The sequence below is a fragment of the Phocoena sinus genome, chromosome 7, assembly GCF_008692025.1.
Source record: "Phocoena sinus isolate mPhoSin1 chromosome 7, mPhoSin1.pri, whole genome shotgun sequence".
Lineage (NCBI taxonomy): Eukaryota > Metazoa > Chordata > Mammalia > Artiodactyla > Phocoenidae > Phocoena > Phocoena sinus.
Genome location: NC_045769.1, coordinates 39,307,582 through 39,329,186, shown reverse-complemented (window position 1 = coordinate 39,329,186; position 21,605 = coordinate 39,307,582). Strand labels below are relative to the sequence as shown.

The 21,605-nt window shown below is 36.4% G+C and overlaps 1 protein-coding gene across 2 annotated transcripts in view; it reads right to left on the bottom strand.

The window, feature by feature from the left end:
* HECW2 (HECT, C2 and WW domain containing E3 ubiquitin protein ligase 2) overlaps positions 1-21,605 on the bottom strand; it is a 250,867-nt gene that overhangs the window by 57,535 nt on the left and 171,727 nt on the right. For both annotated transcript variants that reach the window (XM_032637764.1, XM_032637765.1), the window contains exon 17: positions 6,348-6,431. In XM_032637764.1, coding sequence (XP_032493655.1) covers positions 6,348-6,431 — 84 coding nt within the window. The remainder of the gene's footprint in view (positions 1-6,347; positions 6,432-21,605) is intronic.

Genomic DNA, 21,605 nt, shown 5'->3' with positions numbered 1-21,605 from the left:
ATAATTATAACTGCTAAATAATAAGCTTCCTCATTTAGTCTGGCTTTATAATGTTTTTCAGATGTGAGGATTTTGATGTTATTCAACCTAGTGTCTTCTTTCTCCTCCATACTGAAATTTCTGTTTCTAATACTCTCCTAAAAGATAGTAACCAGGGATCTGAGATCTTGGAATCCTAGACTTTTCATTAACTGTTATGATAAAGAAATGTACTACTGATTATCAAATATACAAACACTTGACAAATAGAATCAACAATATAAGTAAGAGTACTTGTGTTTTTTAAATTAAGAGTAGAAGTAGCTTTCCCTCAAATTTGGTCACATCTAGAAACCTGCTACTTGTTTTCAAAAAACACTGAGAAAAAGTGCCAACAGTTTAGTCTTGCGAAGATTTAAGGAAAGAACTCCTCAGGGTTATAGCACTGGTTTTCCACTGAGGCTATCTTGCCCTTCCCCACACTCTATGGGGACATCGTACAATGTCTGAGGATGTGTTTGGTTGTCGTAACTGGGAGAGGAGGTGCTTTCGGCATCTAATGGGTAGGCCAGGATGCTGATAAACATCTTACAATGCACAGAATAGCTCCTTGCAACAAAGACATATCCAGCCCAAAATGTCAATACTTTTAAGGCTGAGGGACGCTGGGTTACAGCAATGCAATAACAACCTGATAATTCTTTCTCTGGTTCTTCATTCACCTGCACACGTCTGCTAAACCACTATAAACCACTATCACAAAAACATTTTTAGACACCATAGTTTTTTAAGCCATATTTCCACTTTTAAACTATAAAAGTCAAAAGATTTAGAAACAGAAGCAATAAGTAATTGTATTTGTAATACCAAATTAAGCCCTGAAACAGTCAATTCTCTTTCTCAATAAATCAATAACCATTGAAATAATGTGAATTTTAAGTTGATTGCTAAGGAAAAATGCCATATAAACAGTTGATACCATAAAGGTCTAGAAATTCATAGCTAAATTAATTGAAAAGTAGGAATTAGCACCCTCTCCTCAAACATCTATACCTGTGTCCTTTGCTCCATGGCACTTACTTCCTTTAAATACAACCAATATGCAGAAATCGTTCTTATCGAGAGAAATTTTTTTTTTTTTTTTTGCGGTACGGGGGCCTCTCACTGCTGTGGCCTCTCCCGTTGCGGAGCACAGGCTCCGGACGCACAGGCTCAGCGGCCATGGCTCACGGGCCCAGCTGCTCCGCGGCATGTGGGATCTTCCCGGACCGGGGCACGAACCCGCGTCCCCTGCATCGGCAGGCGGACTCTCAACCACTGCGCCATCAGGGAAGCCCGAGAGAGAAATTTTTTTATTTGAAAAATTTAATATAGGAGAGATAGCGAATAACATAAAAACACTCAATACATATCATCCAGGATTAGTACATGTTAACCCTATTACTTTTGCTTCAAACACACATGCATACTTAGAGATGTCTATATATCTATATATAGATGTACCTATATATCTGTGTGTATGCATGTTATGTATATGAAGTCCCTTTTGAGTGCCTCTATCATGACTTTAACATATCCTTCCATAGTCTGATATTTTGCAACATATGTACAGATGAACAATATACAGTTTTGCCTTATGCGCTGCTAAAAAATTAGTTAAATACTTTATAAGTATACTGAATTACTGAACATTTTTTATTCAACAATATATTTCTGGTATCTGTCTGTGTTGATATATAAGGGTCTAATTTACTACTTTTACCTGCTATGTAGTATTCCATTCTATTAATGTATTAGTTTATTTATCCATACCTTTCTTGACAAATATTGACTTTTCCCCCAACTGTATGCTTTTTATCAATAATGGTGCAATGGATATCCTGTATGTATCACCTTGTATACATGTAATACAGTTTCTTAGTGTAAATATGGTATATTTCTAAAAGCAGAGTTGCTCAGTCATAGTGTGTATGTCTTTTTTTTTTAAATAGATCTTTATTGGAGTATAATTGCTTCACAATACTGTTTCTGTTGTACAACAAAGTGAATCAGTCATATGCATACATATATCCCCATATCCCCTCCCTCTTGAGCCTCCCTCCCACCCTCCTAATCCCACGTCTCTATGTCATCGCAAAGCACTGAGCTGATCTCCCTGTGCTATGTTGCTGCTTCCCAGTAGTTAACTGTTTTACATTTGGTAGATGTTAATGCTATTCTCACTTCGCCCCAGCTTCCCCCTCCCTTACCGTGTCCTTAAGTCCATTCTCTATGTCTACGTCTTTATTCCTGCCCTGCCACTAGGTTCATCAGTACCTTTTTTTTTTTTAGATTCCATATATACATATATATATATATATATATATATATATATATATTAGCATACGGCATTTGTTTTTCTCCTTCTGACTTATTTCACTCTGTATGACAGACTCTATGTCCATACACCTCACTGCAAATAACTCAGTTTCGTTTCCTTTTATGGCTGAGTAATATTCCATTGTACATATGTGCCATATCTTCTTTATCCATTCATCTGTCGATGGACACTTACGTTGCTTCCATGTCCTGGCTATTGTAAACAGTGCTGCAGTGAACACTGTGGTACATGTCTCTTTTTGAATTATGGTTTTCTCAGGGTATATGCCCAGTAGTGAGATTGCTGGGTCATATGTTAGTGCTATTTTTAGTTTTTTAAGGAATCTCCATACTGTTCTCCATAGTGGCTGTATCAATTTACATTCCCACCAACAGTGCAAGAGGGTTCCTTTTTCACCACACCCTCGCCAGCATTTATTGTTTGTAGATTTTTTGATAATGGCCATTCTGACTGGTGTGAGGTGATAGCTCATTGTAGTTCTGATTTGTATTTCTCTAATAATTAGTGAGGCTGAGCATCTTTTCATATGCCTCTTGGCCATCTGTATGTCTTCTTTGGTGAAATGTCTCTTTAGATCTTCTGCCCAATTTTTAATCGAATTGTTTGTTCTTCTGATATTGAGCTCCATGATAGCTAAAAGCAGCGTTGCTCACTCATAGTGTATATGTCTTTTTAACTGTACAAGATATTGTCAAATTGTCCTCCAAAGAGGTTGTAGAAATTGCAATCCATTGAGTCCAGAAAACATGGAGTTCCTGCTTCTCACTTGGTATTACCAGACTTTTTGATTTTTTCAAATTTAATAGTATGAAATAGTATCTCATTATCTGAAATTGCATTTTATGATTACTAGCATCTTTCCATGAGTTTATTGGCTATTCATGCTTCAATTCCTTTGAAATGCCTTTTTATATTCTTTTTTTCTTTAATTTCTTTATTTTATTTATTTTTATTTTTGGCTGCGTTGGGTCTTTGTTGCTGCATGCGGGCTTTCTCTAGTTGCGGTGAGCGGGGGCTACTCTTCGTGGCGGTGCACGGGCTTCTCATTGCGGTCGCTTCTCTTGTTGCGGAGCACAGGCTCTAGGCACGTGCGCTCCAGTAGTTGTGGTGCGTGGGCTCAGCAGTTGTGGTTCAGAGGCTCTAGAGAGCAGGCTCAGTAGTTGTGGCGCATGGGCTTAGTTGCTCCGCGTCATGTGGGATCTTCCTTGACCAGGGCTCGAACCCATGTGCCCTGCATTGGCAGGCCGATCCTTAACCACTGCGCCACCAGGGAAGCCCCTTTTTATATTCTTTTTTTTTTTGCGATACGCGGGCCTCTCACTGTTGTGGCCTCTCCTGTTGCGGAGCAACAGGCTCCTGACGCGCAGGCTCAGCGGCCATGGCTCACAGGCGCAGCCGCTCCGCAGCATGTGGGATCCTCCCGGACTGGGGCACGAACCCGTGTCCCCTGCATCGGCAGGCGGACTCTCAACCACTGCGCCACCAGGGAAGCCCCTTTTTTATATTCTTTATCCATTTTTCTTTTGGGTTATTTTCTTTCAAATTGATTTAAAGGCATGCTTTGTGTATTCATAATATCTTTGTTTTATGTGTTGTGATATATTCTTCTAGTTTGTTGCCTTCTTTATGCCTTTATATGTGGTGCCTTTCATTACATAAAATTAAGAATCCTAATGTAGCCAAATTTATCAATCATTTCCCATATAAGCTCTGTTAAAGGCACACTTCTTACATTAGTTGAGTTAGTGACAGAATACATGAAATAGAATAACAAATACAACAAAGTTATTTTAAAGTTCTTGAGTTTTGTAATAGCTATATTGGAAAATAACCTTACATGGGTTTATTTAAAAATGAATAATTTCCTAGAGCTATATCATTTCTACATTGCAACTTGCTGATGATATTCAAGTCCATTTGTACCAAGAGTGACTTTCCTTTTTAAGAAACAGACAATGTATATAGGTAAAAATTAAATAAGATATAAGGTTATAATGTACAGCACAGGAAATATAGCCAATATTTTTATAATAACTTTAAGTGGAGTATAATCTATAAAAACACTGAATCATTATGTTGTACACCTAAAACAAATATAGCATTGTAAATCAATTATACTTTAATAAAAATATTTTTATTAAAATGTAATTCACATACTACAAAATTCATCCAAGAAAATAAATATTTTTAAATACAAAACAGAAAGAAATAGACAAAGTATAAAAACAGAAACAGAGACTCCATCTACATATCCAACAAGTCCACTGCCTGAGTTTATAGTTACTGATTCATGACTCAAACTCCAAAGTAAAATAAAAAATATAGAGCTGAGAATATCCCAAAATGTTTCAATAATCATTAAATATTATTTATTAAGCATGCACATGTAATATATTGTGTCACAGCATACAACTATTTGCTCATCCAAATGAAGTAACAGTCTAGAATTAAATAACGTCATTTGTCATTTGTATGTAATAATTATAAAGCTACTATATGTAAGTAAATTTCTCACACTTCTCCAAAGGCTCAACTTCAGAAAACATGCTTATTTTCCCAAAAGGGCAAAAATGTAGCCTTGCTCTTTATATATAAATCAGTTTTCAAATATTTTAAAATTCAACCGCATAACATATAGAAATTCATGCCAACTGTGGTGTTTAACAATGTACAAATATTATAAACTTTACTGTAACTCAAAATATTTAGGACTATACCCATCTAAGGATTATTTAACTAAGGACAGGTGAACAATAATCATGATTTCTGTTTTGCAATCATTTTTGTTTTTACTAATTCCAAAAGTAGAGCTCTTTAAATAAAAAAACACAGACTTCTAGAACGAATCAAAAGAGTCCTATCCCAGCCAGGATTTTGTAATAAACGTTACTACTTTATCAACAACCAAACTATGGTAGAAACATCATACTCCATATTAATTGCCCAAGAGTCTTCATGAGTATCTAGCATGCTACATCCTGCTTTCAGAACTGCCAGAACACAACAAGTTGAGGGTCACCACCTGGGCTGAGAAGTGATGCCCAACCACCAATACATCTTGTTCAGGATAAAATGAAGTGGAATCCCTAAGGAAAGTGATTATATCCCTTTGAATTATGCTCCAACCACAGAGTAAAAGAAAATAACTTTTTGGCTTTAGTTTTACAAATATGGCAACTATCGAGCATGCAGTAGAAATGGTTAGAGTTAAGATTATCATGAATAATATGAATGAGACTATTAACACTTTGAGATAAATAAAACATTGCTGATATGGCCAAGCATGACTTCCCTTTAAGCCTATGGAGGTTATAGTAGTAGGTGCCCCAGTCACTAGGTACGGCAAAGCATTATTTTACTCTGATCTCCTACATTTGAGAGATAATATCAAAAATGAAAAAGTCTCATGAAAACTTGCCATTCTAAGCTACTCTAAAGTTTAAAACTAAAGCTCACCCAACCATCAGAAAAGAAAATATAATTGGTCAGTATTAGGAAGGTCTATCAAGTTGGCAGTGAGCACCAGTGACCAAATTTCAACTTTCTTATCTGATTTCCCACCTTAAATTCTCAAAACCATAAAGTAAATAGATAACGTCAAGTCAGCAAACAGGGACAAAACACCTTTCGAGAAAAAAATTTTGGACGAAAATATAAATACAACCTCTCTTCTACTCTGATGAGGCAAGCCAGGTATAACCTCCTGCTCCATTCTGTGATGGGACATTCTACTCATCAGCCTCTACAGACTTTCCATTCTCCAGTACCACCTCCTTTGCCAGCAGGGTGAGAACAAAATCAAACTGATTCCAGTGATAAGAAATGAAATCTGAAATGAATTATCACTAAATCAGCATCTTATACCTTCAACATGAGTATTCCACGAGTCTTTAAGAATATAGGCTGCCAATATTGGCACGTTATTTTTTAAAATGCTCCACGATGCCTGATGATAGGAGACTTCCCACTTCAAGAAGCGGTTACGTACCTCAGCAACATAACAAGGTCGGCATCACTTGAAAGACGCACCAATCCTGGGGTCCCTTCAGTTCGGATAAATTGGATCTTCTCCCTATTCAAGCAAAGAAACAGCTCAAATATGTGTAGTAGACTTTTGGGACATAACTCAGTACTTTAGGCACCATTTTTTTTTTTTTTAAACAATGGTCACAACATTTTTGGGGGGACTATTATATGGCAGCTACTGTGCCCTAGGAATACACATCCAAGAAAAACATGGTCCTTGCCTTCAAGGAGGACCTCGCGAGCATGAACATCACCCAGTTCTAACACTGCCAAAAAAATGATTTTATCGCTTTCATCTTTTGCTGCCTAAATACTACTGTGGGTAGCAGCACCATCCAACCAATAAAACTCAGTTTCTGCTTTGAGTTAAAAGCCTTGTTGTGGGCTTGAATCTAAGCAACAGTCTGGACCATTCAGGCTGACTCTCTCTTATTCCAAAAAGGGAGTGTGTAGGGATGTTCATTTATTTTCCTGAGGATATACCTCTACATTATGTGTAATGAGTACATTCCTACTTGGAAGCAGGTAGTATCTATAAATTATATATTCAATATAAAAGCATATGGCCCTCTCAAATAACTGAAACCTAAACCATTTTCAGTTACTACAGTTGGTGAAATAGATTGTGCGTATACTTGTGCAAACGTACATATACATACACACATCAAACACAACGATGTGAGTTATCTGGACCATTATTTTATTATAGTTATATGTAATAACACAAGTTTTTATTTGTTTGATAAGTCATCGTTTTGCTAGTTTCAATTCTTTGTATGAATATAAATTCAGTAAAATGTTTCCTGGTTGCTTCCCCTCATTTACATCATGCCATTTCAAAGCACACCATATCAATTTTGATAAGATGAGGACAAAAAATAAGAACATAAACTATGGTACTGAAAGCATTACATTTGATAGGAACATAGGGGCCGACACAAGTATACCATTTTACTCTAAGTGCTAAAGACAATATATTCTGATTTCTGTATACTATGAAATAAAATATCAATCTCTGATGTAAGTATTTATTTAGATTTAGTTCTTTTCCACAGAGCATCTTGTTTTCCTATTTGATATTTACACAAAGCTCTAATGAATTTTTTATTCCCAAATTTCAAATTCTAATTCAATTGCATGCAGGCTTGAAAGTAATGAGGTGAAAGGCAAGGTTTAATTGTTGAGATGAAAAATTCCCTAACGTACAGAAAAGTCAACTGATATGCTCTTAGCCACACAGCTTACTGGGAATGATAAACAGAGTTTAGTCCTAGGCTTCTTCTGCCTAGATCCATTTTACATAACCTGTTAGCATATGATGCACCTAATCTTTGATATTACCAACTTTTCTTTTTGGTCCTTTATTACCAGTAGCAATATTACATGTTTTATATAATTTTTATATGATCTAATTTTATATAATGAAATTTTAAATTATAGCTATATTATATATTATATATGCTATATATAGTAGCTTGCTACTGGCAATATAGATACAGATATAGCTATACATATAGATGAATGGCAGACATATATATAAAGAAACTATTCAGAAGAGAAAGTCCAGCCTCTCCTCTCTGCTTAAGGTTATTTCAGTCTGAAGTCTCAAATCAAGCAGAACATTTTTCCTCAAGTGCTACAATCATATGTCTGAAGCACATGACAGAAACCAAGGTCCATTATCTGGTAAATGGTTTTTTGATAAGAGATGTAAAAGTTAGTTTAAAGAAAGCTAAATTAGAGAAAAGTTATCTTGGAGAAAAAAATGAACTTGACCAAAGAAGTACTCTTATAAGGGTCAGTAACAATATGCTTTGATCTTGAATAATCAAAAGCTGTCTCCAATAAATACAGTTTATCTCCTTAGTCTATCACCACAATGAACGGGGCAAACCGAACACAACAAGAAAAGAAATGGGCTGAGCACTCTCCTCCACTCCTTTAACTGGAACCACACAGAAGGGGTTGAGTGAGGAAAAAGATAGCATGCTCCGGACTATGGCCTGTATGTATCCTGTGATAGCCTGTGAATAAGGAACAGATCATAGCTTCCTGAGTCAGAAGGATGACAGGGTGAGGGAAGGAAAGGGAAAGACACCAGAGTAAACATGCCAATTGGGAAACTTTTCATCATTTTCCAGATATTACCTAATGAGGCAGTGAAGGCAACTGGTCTGATTCTTTGGGCCAGAACATACCAGAGGCAGGCTGAGACTAGTTCTCTATGGGCCCAGCTAATTTATCACAATGGCAAGTGATGGGTCATGTGCTTCCAGAACAAGGCACTGGAGCATGTTATCTGATGTACATCACACCACTAAGGACTTTATTATATTAATATGCGTTCATTCAGCAAACATTTTCTGAGTGCCTACTGTGTGCTGGGCATGGTACCCCATACTGGGAATCCAACTGGGTTTAAGACACAGCCCCTTCTCAAAGAGTTCATGGTGCAGTGGAAGACAGACAGTCCATGGGCAATTCCAGTATGACATGAAAATATTTAAATTATTCCATTCACTTAACTGAGCTCTGTTTAGGCCTTATACCCACTCTTCTTCTAATAGGTCCTTCATAAAGTTATTTCACATAGAAACAAAGAAGGCATTGGTTTATTGACTGTCAAGAAAGCAGATCAAGGCTGAGGAAGAAAAAGAAGTCAGTAGCTATCCTCAGAAATGTCACCAATCTGTCCTGAAGGGGAAAAAACGGGAACTACTCCTCGGTTATCAGGTCCTTGCCCAATATTCTACAGGCTGGTATTTCTTTTCTTTTCTTTGTTTTTTTTTTTGCGGTACACGGGCCTCTCAGTGTCGTGGCTTCTCCCGTTGCGGAGCACAGGCTCCGGACGCGCAGGCTCCGGACGCGCAGGCTCAGCGACCGTGGCTCATGGGCCCAGCCGCTCCACGGGATGTGGGATCTTCCCGGACCGGGGCACGAACCCGTGTCCCCTGCATCGGCAGGCAGACTCTCAACCACTGCGCCACCAGGGAAGCCCCAGGCCAGTATTTCTTAAACTGGCGTCATTGCCTACTAGAAATCTACAGACATAATCTTGAGTTCTGGGAGAATTTAAAAATGCTGTGTTTTCACTTTGATGATCAAAACTGCTAACATGAGGTAAGCTATTTTGGACAATCTAGATGACATTCATGACTCAACATCACTGACTTCACCTCCCATGTTTGCATTTACAAAACACTTGTTGCCAAGTGATCAGAGGTGAACTTTCAGGGTGTTGATGAGCAGGGCCTTGATATTAAATATGATAACAGTCCCTGTCTGCTCCTCACATGCAATTCTTTCACCATTTAAAAAGACAAAACTTTTCTTTGGAAGTATTAATTTGCAAATTAAATGGTCATGATGAAGTGAGACAAGGTAATGTATGTATAACTTGCCATAGGCTAAAGAGAAAAAAAAATAAATGGACTTAAGAAGTGAATTATGCATTTATGCTAAATAAAGCAAAAAAGATGTTATGGTTTATTCTAAGAACAAAAGTTTTAATACAGTTTAGAAGTAGAAAAGTGGCGGTAGAATCATCATAGGGTACGTTTAATGATATATTTTTCTTCAGTATTGTACTTGGGGGTGCACCATTAAATGAACTGGCTCTTCACATAGATAAAAATAAGCTATTTGTTAAGAAAGAAAAGTGATGACCACAATAATGCCACAGATGCACGATATACCATTAGATGCAAAATCAAAAGAATTGAGTCATAACAAGTGAAACCAAAAGCATAAATGTATCTTTCCACTGACACTGGTCTTAACATCAGTGATCTGGCTTCTGAAAAACAAAACCTTCTCACAATATCATTAATTCAAATGTTATTTTTTTAGTTTTTACGTAATTTATATTTCTTTTGGTTTTATAGCTTATAAAAGCTGTAAGGATAAGAAGTTTATGCATATTTTATATTTGTACACATTTAAGTTTCACTAAAATAAAAGTGGTTAAAATCACCATTGTAGATCTGCAATGCTTCTTTTCCTTTTAGGATGGAAAATAACAGATTTGGCTCCTAAAAAATTTCCATGAGTCCACCCAGTGTCTGAAATAAACATAACAAGTTTGAGAAATGTTGTTGATGATTCACATGACTCTGATTAGAGGGACATTTGAAAGTTACATTAATATATTTATTCAAGTTTATTTTCTAAATTTATAGAGTCAGAAGGAATCCGTGGCAGTCCTCTAATTTCTTTCTTTACTGCCTACACCGTAATGAAGAAATTCTATTCAATTTTAGTGGTTTATAATGAGAATTAAGATTACATTCAAATAACATTTTATCATTTGACCGTCTCTGCATGGGCATGTTTCTCACTGTGCCCTTTACAGCACATTCCAGCATTTCCTCCACCGCACGTTCTCACACGGCCACTCAGTTATAACTTCAGTTCCTTTTGAATTGTGAGATCCTGGAGGGCAAAAGCTCTTCCTCCTTTACCTTTGTGCCTCCAAGTACCTAGCACTATGCTGTGCACACGAGAAGTGCTCAGTAAAATCAAACCAGGCACATGATCAGTTAACCCCAAAACAGATTTGGCTCCTAACAAATTTCCCTGTGTCCAACTCAGTATTTGGAATAAACTTATATTTATAGCATTTTTTGTTGTGGTGGAGAAAAGAGAATCAGAAAGCTGACATTAGATTATTTACTAAAACAGAACCCACTGTAGGAAGCACAAAGACAGGTAAAGGCAACCTCTTGATAAGAAAACATAGCTGCTATAACTAAGAGATTTATACAGATGCCAGACTGCAGTGTCTACTGTGGTAGACATAGCGAAAACCTCAGGAAAACGTCGCTGGCTACTGCTGTCTCTCAGATGCCCACGGCCTTCAGACCTTGGTAACCACTTCCTCAAATGCATAGAATCACCCTAGAAGATCAACTCAAGCAGAAGATCATCTGAGGATAAGGAACATAGTCTCAAGACCGGAATTCCCACAGAAAATATCCTCATTGAAGCCAACCAACATTTTGGTGAAATTAAAGTAGGGCACGTGATCAAAAACAATCAGAAGCAGGAATGCCTCTAAACCACAACACTCTCTGGATTGTAGACTCTGCACACACATGGTTCCTGTAGATACAGTTTAGTAAACCTTCAAAAATATATATGTTGTTAAAAACTGCCTTAGGGCAATTTTAGAGAAATCCCCATGACTTCTCTGATGGTGTAACGTCAAGAAAGTAAAATTAGTACCGATCATTCATATTTCTGATTACAGTCACAGGGCATGGTCTGACTTGAAGGGTAAGAGCCGGGCAGTAGAAAGGTCAACTTTTCTTTCTACTTCCCATTATACAGGTTAGGTTTGGAGATACAGGTCCATTATTATCTCGTGATTCTTATGGACGCACAGAAGTGACATCAATTCGCCATATATGTAGAGGCAATATTTGTTGTAAATGGATATAAATCAACTTTGCGCTCAGAATTCAGAGAGTTACTTAACTCTCTCTCTGCTCATTTCCTCATCTTGAAGTAAGTATAGTTATACTATCTGCCCCATAGGTTGGTGGAAAGGATTTAATGAAGAAATGCAAATAAAATGTTTAACACAGAACTATTATATAGTAGCACTCAACCATTTTAGGATATTGAGTATATTATAAGATATGCCTCATAATTAGTTATTACTTTTTCAATGGACAGAATCATCTACTGAAAATAGAGCAAAATAAGATGTCTAGTCATACACTCCTTTTTTTGTTTCTGTTGTTGGTAAGTTATTTTAACCATGCTATTTACCTTGGTGAATTCCACAAATATCTATTGATTACTTCTATGACACGCAGTAGATAAGACTCTGACCTCTCCATAAAACTGAAATAATGCTGTGAGTACCAAAGAGATAATACATATGAAGGGTTTACAGTTCTCATAATTCAATGGATAATGGGAAACATTATTCTCAGTAAAGCAAAATTCTACGTAAAGCAAAACCATTTTGGACTCTAAAAAAGGAATTTAGTTATTATACCAAAAAAACCCATGTGGTTATAAGACACCTTACCTAAGGCATTCTAACAGCTTACACTCTAAGCCCATCATTATTCTGAAGAATTAGTATCTAGGGTATACTAGAACGCATAACTGGTGGTTTATATTTTCTTATGAATTATAATAATTTATGATGTATTTGATAACAAATGTTCTAACTGAAAATATATTCAGGAATTGAAACTATGTTATATATGAATATATTTTATTTTAAAATCAATATATATATATAAACAAAAGACCCCAATTGGTTATAATATAAGACATTAGAACGGATAAGTCAGTTAAAGAGCGTGTAAAGGGGTAGACAAGGATAAGGCAGTATTTTTTCAACAGTGATATAAAATGACAAGGTAAGGGAAAAAAGAACTTCAGGCACCAATTTTTGGAAAATAGTACTACAAAAACTAGTGGTTTTCTAGATTTGGCAGTTATTATTTAGAAAACTAAAAACAAAAAGTCCACCCACAACCGAAACAAAAACATAAAATACTTTGGGAAAACCTAGACAAGAAACATTCAGTTCCTAAATAAATAAATAAGAAAATTTTATTGTAGGAGATGAAGGGGTTGAACACATGAAAAAAACTGTAGTTGTAGAACAAAAAATGGAAAACCAAATATTCTAATTGTATCCAAAGTAATTTAAAAATTTTTTTTAAATCCCCATCAAAATCCCAATGTAATTTAAAAAGTTGAGAATATTATTCAGAATTTCATCTCAATACTCAAAATAATGCTATGTACTAGAGAATTTTAGCCAAGTTTTCAAAATAAATCATTGTTATGCTATCATTTCCTGAGATCTAAAATAACATACTGGAACATACAAAGATATATAAGTTGTTGTATTAAAAAGATGGATTATTTATATATGTGATTTTGTGTACTGGAAATGTAGTTACTTGCCCTTTGGGATAAATAGTTTTAGGTGCTATCATTAAGTCCCAAATATATTGCTATGAAATTGATTAATTTACCAAATATTTCTCAAACACCCACTTTATTCAATATAAGATGTGAGGTCCCATGAGGATTAAAAAGATGAGCAAGTTACATATCTTGACTTCATGTAGCTTGTACTTGACTTGGAATAAAGTGTGTAAGAAAACATATGGTAGAAAAACACGAGATGTTTTTAAACATTTTAAGCACAGATGGTAACATTATGCCATTTCTATTGTAAGCTATAAAATTCAGACACATAAGATACCTGATTTTTGGTATAAGGGCACCCTGATGGGTCTGCAAGAATGTTTTCTGTAAAATGTACCCTCAAGGAACAGAGTAAGGACTTATTCAATGGGATGTACCCATTTGTATGTAGGACAATGTGCATGAAATAAGGAGATTTTAACTTTAGCCAAGTAAATTTTTCTGAAGACAGTTCCCACAACTATTTAAACCCACTGCGAAAGACCAAAAAGAAAAAAAAATTACATTATTAACATAGAGGGGATGTGTATTTTGTTTGCTTTGTAAGAAATGCTTCTGATTTACTAATAACTTAGAAATTTAAATATATATGTAAAAATCATATTTCATTGAAAACCATTTTGTGCTATCACAAATGGTAATGCATTCTGCATGACTTTATTATTCTCTTGAGTTTGGGAAAAGCATTGAGGCTGGAATCCATACTGATATTTTTCTTTGGTCCACACAGGGTCCACATCTGATGAGCTACTGAAGAAGGATGACATTTTGCTGAACTCTTTTCTTGATAAATGCAACAGAATATAGCAAAAATCAATAGTGGAAGAGACATACCTAAAACATGGTTATTCTTCATGTAAGAAAATGGTCTGAAAACCCTGATCGAATCATTGGTTAGCCAGAAAATACAAGGCTTCGGAATAAATATCCAGTGGATGAACATACTCGTAATTTGGGAAATCTTGAAAAGTTATATGAAGGAACTTTATTTATGGGAAAGTGGTTTAACAAATACCTGGGTGTAATACTTAAAGAGAATCTAAACTAATCTTGGCTATGAGGGTTTTTCTTTTGGGCCTCTTCTATCTTAAGTGATTGTATAGTTATTTAAAAATTAATCGTTACAAGATTCCACGCATGGAAAATGTGAAAACTAGGTATTTACAGGATGTACAGGTCAAAAGCCTATAAAACTACTACATCTTGGCATATCCATTCACATAAAACATAAGCAGCAATTATTCCTTCTGCAGAAGCCGTAGAATAGATATCAGGGACTAAGAATCTGTGTTCCTTACTGTCCTAGGTAGCAATATCTCAAACCTCTCATTAGATCTACGAGAAGATTACTGCCTGAGAAGATGTTTTAATTCAACTTTGGATGGCTTCTAAAATGTTATGTCAATGACTTTGCCATGATGTTTGGCCTTCAGTAATTTGTACTGAACCTTGAGCCAGAAGGCTCAGTCCTCTGTGCAGGCATGGAGCAGTGAAGGCTGGTTTCATCACATACATGTAAACAATTTTAGAACAAAGCTTCCTATAGGACACAGTATAAGCACAACACTAGAAAACCTTCCTACACAGAAGTTAATTATGGAACTCAAGGTACCCTTCCTGTATTTTAACTATGTCCACAGAATCACATGATGCCATTTATGCATATGATCAGTCTTAGGGATAATGGTATTGAGAATCAGTACATTTAGGGGTAACTTACTTTAAACTGAGTCCTTGTAATACAATAAAGAAGTGAAGGACAGATTACTAATACAATATTACTTTAAATTTGTTGTATGCTTTCTATTGCTTACGTTGTACCAGGGGCTGTAAATACATTATCACATTTAATCTTCAAAAGGACACTGCAAGTTAGAAATTCCTATCACCATTTTACAGATGGGGAAACTAAGAGTTGGAGGGGTTAAATGCCTCATTCAAAGTCTGGTGAGTAAACTGCAGAGCCAGAATTCAAACCAGGTCTGTTTGACCCCAAATCTGAACTCTTAAGATCTATATTCTACTACTTTCTAAGTGTCATTGTTAATGCTGGTCTCCCAGTTGGGAGACAGACCAGAACTCTCCAAATAACACTATGTGGTGTCAATAAATTATTTTAATCAGGTGTTTAAAAAAATTCAGGAATTATGCTTATGCAAATTTTTCATAGGAAAATAATAGTTTCAATGCAGTTTTCCTGTTACATAAACAAGAAAGTTTGTCATGTCGGTTCCAGACATCTGAGAGAACAGTAAACAAATTAGGAGAAGACGATGAGACAGAGCTAGGCAGGTCATAACAGGAAAATGCACAAAGATTGGCAAAGGGAAATTTATGCTATTTTGACCAAGTAGATCAGATGTTAACTGAGATTAACATTTCCAGCCCAATAGTAAATGCAGAAAAACTCATCTGTTATAAAACTGGACAAGAAATAAGTTAGAAATTTTGAACACTGGAATTTGTTTTATGAAAGCCAGCTTTTGGGAACTTTAACTTTTTATTTCATAAAATTCTGTATTGCTTGATAATTTCACAATGGATGCACTATTTTTAAAATGAAAACAAAATTAAGAGCATAATTTTAGCAATAACAAAATTCTAGGGCTCTTAAAATGGGATTATGGGAAGAAATAAAAGGTCAGAGTGCGTTTGCTTCTATTCTGGTGAACCCTGAGAGACGTATTCATTTATCTTTTTTTTTTTTTTTTTTTTTTGCGGTACTCTGACGTCTCACTGTTGTGGCCTCTCCCGTTGCGGAGCACAGGCTCCGGACACGCAGGCTCAGCGGCCATGGCTCACGGGCCTAGCAGCTCCACGGCATGTGGGATCTTCCCGGACCGGGGCACGAACCCGTGTCCCCTGCATCGGCAGGTGGACTCTCAACCACTGCGCCACCAGGGAAGCCCCTCATTTACTTTTTGTAGCTCAGAATTTCTTGACTTCCAAGTTATTGATTTACCAGTGACATAAAATAGGAAATGGCCCAATTTACCCAGAAGAGAAAAAAAAGGTATCACAGATCACATCCTCACGGGAAGGAAATTTTTTTAGGAAGCACTCAAGGAGGAATTGACCTAGAGCCCAAAATAATTATCACTGATGTCTGAGGAAAGCTGGACTAGTAGGGAGTAGATTTACTGGTTGAATCCAATAGTCACACAAAAGGGGAATTCTCAACTCAGTTCAGTTTCATGGTACTTAGCTCCTTGTTCATAATACAATGTTGTACACCAAAAAGTTTATTCAATTTGTATACATTACATTCATCTGTAAAATATGCTTAAAAGGTTGTTTTTTAAATGCATAGTTTTTTAAATGAATACATTTGTCTTTGGATAAAATATTAGAGCATTTTATTTTAATGTTATAAAGCTTTTTAGTAGGATTACTGTCTTTCACTGAGAACCAAGAGTAGGATATACTAATCCAACGGAACTTGATCCATTTGATGGAGGTGGTACTGACTTCTGGATGTTGAGTTTTCTGAGCAAACCTCTTCTGAGGTTAAAAAAAAAAAAAAAGAGGACAACTTGGTAGCATGCACATTTGCTTGATAGATGAAGTTAGAAGAAGTGGTGATTTGAAAACAACAGTTGAAAGCAAAAGCCACATCCCAATGCACGAAAAACCATAGCCATTCTACAGGAAAAGATACACAAGGCGGGTCTCAAGGAGGAGAAAGCTGTATATGGATACAAACTAAACAAACTGTTTGCTATCCTCTGGATAGCAAGGAATCGCAAGCAAAACAAGAAAATCACAAAGCACAGAGGTGTACCTACTTGAATCTCCCAAGGGCTGATGCTTATTTCCTCATTATGTTATGGAGAAAATAAGAAGGGATATTTCCTTTAAGTGGCTGTACCACGGGTGATGAAGTGTACACAGAGCTCGGGATATGAATATAGTTCCACAGTTAGCTTTGACACACAATCAGTGACTCCATTCCATGCATAAACTTCTTATCAAATGTATCACTGAAATATGAGATTCAAGAACCCCAGCGAGTTCCCCGCCCCTTCATTTGTGGGAATGCTCCTTACAATGCAGTTTTTAACTATATGAAACAGGGTGTTCCTTTAGATGTACAAACTTCCCCATTATGTTGTTATGATAAGCAAAATGCTAAACTATCAACAGCTTTTCAGACTAAAAGCACACTTGTGACACACACTCTGTGTAAGAGGAACAGCATTATCTCATTGATGTAAGTTCCTGCTTCTTTCTACTTGTCATGACCGCTCATGCTTTCTATGGTCAAATTCTATAGCTATAGAAAGAGTAAAAGGACATTTATAAATAAGTTTTGAAATAAGATGGAAACTTATTTTAAAATCTATCAAATAATATCTTAGCAATAGACTACCACGTGAGATTGTACTTAACTGAGGACCCCGGGTGTCATTAAAAAATGAAAATCTTCAACAATCTTTAGGAGATTAGAGCCTTTTAAGACTCTAAAAAGCAGAAAGGAAAACAAAAACAAAACTGGAAGCTACCAAAGGGGCCTGCAGCTTTTTCTTCTTCAGGATTGGTTAAGGATCTCTTAAGTCATTAAAGAAAAATGATGTTAGGGCTTCCCTGGCAGAGCAGTGGTTGAGAGTCTGCCTGCCGATGCAGGGGACACGGGTTCGTGCCCCGGTCCGGGAAGATCCCACATGCTGCGGAGTGGCTGGGCCCGTGAGCCATGGCCGTTGAGCCTGCGCGTCCGGAGCCTGTGCTCCGCAACGGGAGAGGCCACAACAGTGAGAGGCCTTAGTACCGCAAAAAAAAAAAAAAGGATAATGATGTTAGATGCCTTGTTCAGGTAGATTATATCATCTTATTTCTCTGATGAGAGAGATGTGAAGATATGTTAAATTAATAATAATGTGGAGGTGCAGAGCAAAAGTAGAAAACTTCTTGAGTTCCCTTTTTCTTGCTTTTTGCTGCGGCACGGTTCTTTCAGAGGAACAGATACTGACTAGACGTGGGGGGAGGAGGGGTTGTGGCTGAAGTTGGTAACAAAGAGAGAAAATAGAGTTCTCCTTATTTTGTGCTTTGCGAAAGAGCAGGGATTTTGTTTGTATGTTTGTTTCTTTTGTTTTTCAGCCCAGAACCTCTAAGATCTCTCATTAGAAAACTGAGGGGCTCATTTCTGCAACGTTATTTTTACAGAAGACTCTCTAGAGGACCATGAGTTGCTGAGTAGATGCTATAATATACAAATATACAAAATTAAAGCTTATATAATTTTTCCTGACTGAGAACAGCACGCTTACCAAGTTGGGGAAAACACTGAAACCTGAGTTAGATGTTAACTATGTGAAACCAGGAGTTCTGTATAAGCAATGTTTGTACTATCATACTTGAAATTATGTGTACTTCTAGCCTTTAGAAACTTTAGAAAGTAATGATGATTTTAAAGATATGAGAGACTAAGAACATCATAAGAAGGATATCTGGTAAATTATATTTCATATAAACATATACCTACATTTCATATTTCATATCGACATACACCTACATTTACTATATATGCAAAGTGCTATTCTAGATATTTCAGCAGTGAGGAAGGAGAAATAATGAGGAGTTGGATGAAATCCCTACTTGCAAGGAGCTTATAACCTAATTGGAAAATTAAGCATAAGGACTTGAAAACTGAAATTAAATCACAAAAGTCACATAACCAAAATAATAGGAGGGACAACTTGATACATAATTAATGATCAAATTAGTGTCTAGACCAGAGGTTATGACACCTGGATGAGCCACTGGAATTACACAGAGAGTTTTTAACATCTTTATTAGAGTATAATTGCTTTACAATGCTGTGTCAGTTTCTGCTTTATAACAAAGTGAATCAGTTATACATATACATATGTCCCCATATCTCTTCCCTCTTGCATCTCCCTCTCTCCCACCCTCCCTATCCCACCCCTCTAGGTGGTCACAAAGCACCGAGCTGATCTCCCTGTGCTATGCAGCTGCTTCCCACTAGCTACCTATTTTACGTTTGGTAGTGTATATATGTCCATGCCACTCCCTCACTTTGTCCCAGCTTACCCCTCCCCCTCCCCATGTCCTCAAGTCCATTCTCTAGTAGGTCTGCATCTTTATTCCTGTCTTGCCCCTAGGTTCTTTTTTTTTTAGATTCCGTATATATGTGTTAGCATACGGTATTTGTTTTTCTCCTTCTGACTTATTTCACTCTGTATGACACTCTCTAGGTCTATCCACGTCACTACAAATAACTCAGTTTCATTCCTTTTTATGGCTGAGTAATGCTCCGTTGTATATATGTGCCACATCTTCTTTATCCATTCATCTGTTGATGGACACTTAGGTTGCTTCCATGTCCTGGCTATTGTAAATAGAGCTGCAATGAATATTTTGGTACATGACTCTTTTTGAATTATGGTTTTCTCAGGGTATATGTCCAGTAGTGGGATTCCTGGGTCGTATGGTAGTTCTATGTTTAGTTTTTTGAGGAACCTCCATACTGTTCTCCATAGTGGCTGTATCAATTTACATTCCACCAACAGTGCAAGAGGGTTCCCTTTTCTCCACACCCTCTCCAGCATTTATTGTTTCTAGATATTTTGATGATGGCCATTCTGACCGGTATGAGATGATATCTCATTGTACTTTTGATTTGCATTTCTATAATGATTAATGATGTTGAGCATTCTTTCATGTGTTTGTTGGCAATCTGTATATCTTCTTTGGAGAAATGTCTATTTAAGTCTTCTGCCCATTTTTGTATTGGGTTGTTTGCTTTTTTCATATTGAGCTGCATGAGTTGCTTGTATGTTTTAGAGATTAATCCTTTGTCAGTTGCTTCATTTGCAAATATTTTCTCCCATTCTGAGGGTTGTCTTTTCATCTTGTTTATGGTTTCCTTTGCTGTGCGAAAGCTTTGAAGTTTCATTAGGTCCCATTTGTTTATTTTTGTTTTTATTTCCATTTCTCTAGGAGGTGGGTCAAAAAGGAACTTGCTGTGATTTATGTCATAGAGTGTTCTGCCTATGTTTTCCTCTGAGAGTTTGATGGTGTCTGGCCTTACATTTAGGTCTTTAATCCATTTTGAGTTTATTTTTGTGTATGGTGTTAGGGAGTGTTCTAATTTCAATCTTTTACATGTAGCTGTCCAGTTTTCCAGCATCACTTATTGAAGAGGCTGTCTTTTCTCCACTGTATATTCTTGCCTCATTTATCAAAAATAAGGTGTGTGGGTTTATCTCTGGGCTTTCTAACCTGTTCCATTGATCTATATTTCTGTTTTTGTGTCAGTAGCATACTGTCTTGATTACTGTAGCTTTGCAGTATAGTCTGTAGTATAGCCAAGGAGCCTGATTCCTCCAGCTCCGTTTTTCTTTCTCAAGATTGCTTTGGCTATTAGGAGTCTTTTGTGTTTCCATACACACTGTGAAATTTTTTGTTCCAGTTCTGTGAAAAATGCCAGTGGTAGTTTGATAGGGATTGCATTGAATCTGTAGATTGCTTTGGGTAGTAGAGTCATTTTCACAATGTTGATTCCTCCAATACAAGAACATGGTATATCTCTCCATCTATTTGTATCATCTTTAATTTCTTTCATCAGTGTCTTATAACTTTCTGCATACAGGTCTTTTGTCTCCTCAGGTAGGTTCATTCCTAGATATTGTATTCTTTTTGTTGCAATAGTAAATGGCAGTGTTTTCTTAATTTCACTTTCAGATTTTTCATCATTACTGTATAGGAATGCAAGAGATTTCTGTGTGTTAATTTTGTATCCTGCTACTTTACCAAATTCACTGATTAGCTCTAGTAGCTTTCTGGTAGCATCTTTAGGATTCTCTATATATAGTATCATGTCATCTGTAAACAGTGACAACTTTACTTCTTCTTTTCCAATTTGGATTCCATTTATTTCTTTTTATTCTCTGACTGCTGTGGCTAAAACTTCCAAAACTATGTTGACTAAGAGTGGTGAGAGTGGGCAACCTTGCCTTGTTCCTTATCTTAGTGGAAATGGTTTCAGTTTTCACCATTGAGGACGATGTTGGCTGTGGGTTTGTCATATATGGCCTTTATTATGTTGAGGAAAGTTCTCTCTATGCCTACTTTCTGGAGGGTTTTTATCATAAATGGAGGGTTTTTTATCATAAATGGGTTTTGAATTTTGTCGAAAGCTTTCTCTGCATCTATTGAGATGATCATATGGTTTTTCTCCTTCAATTTGTTAATATGGTGCATCACGTTAATTGATTTGCATATACTGAAGAATCCTTGCATT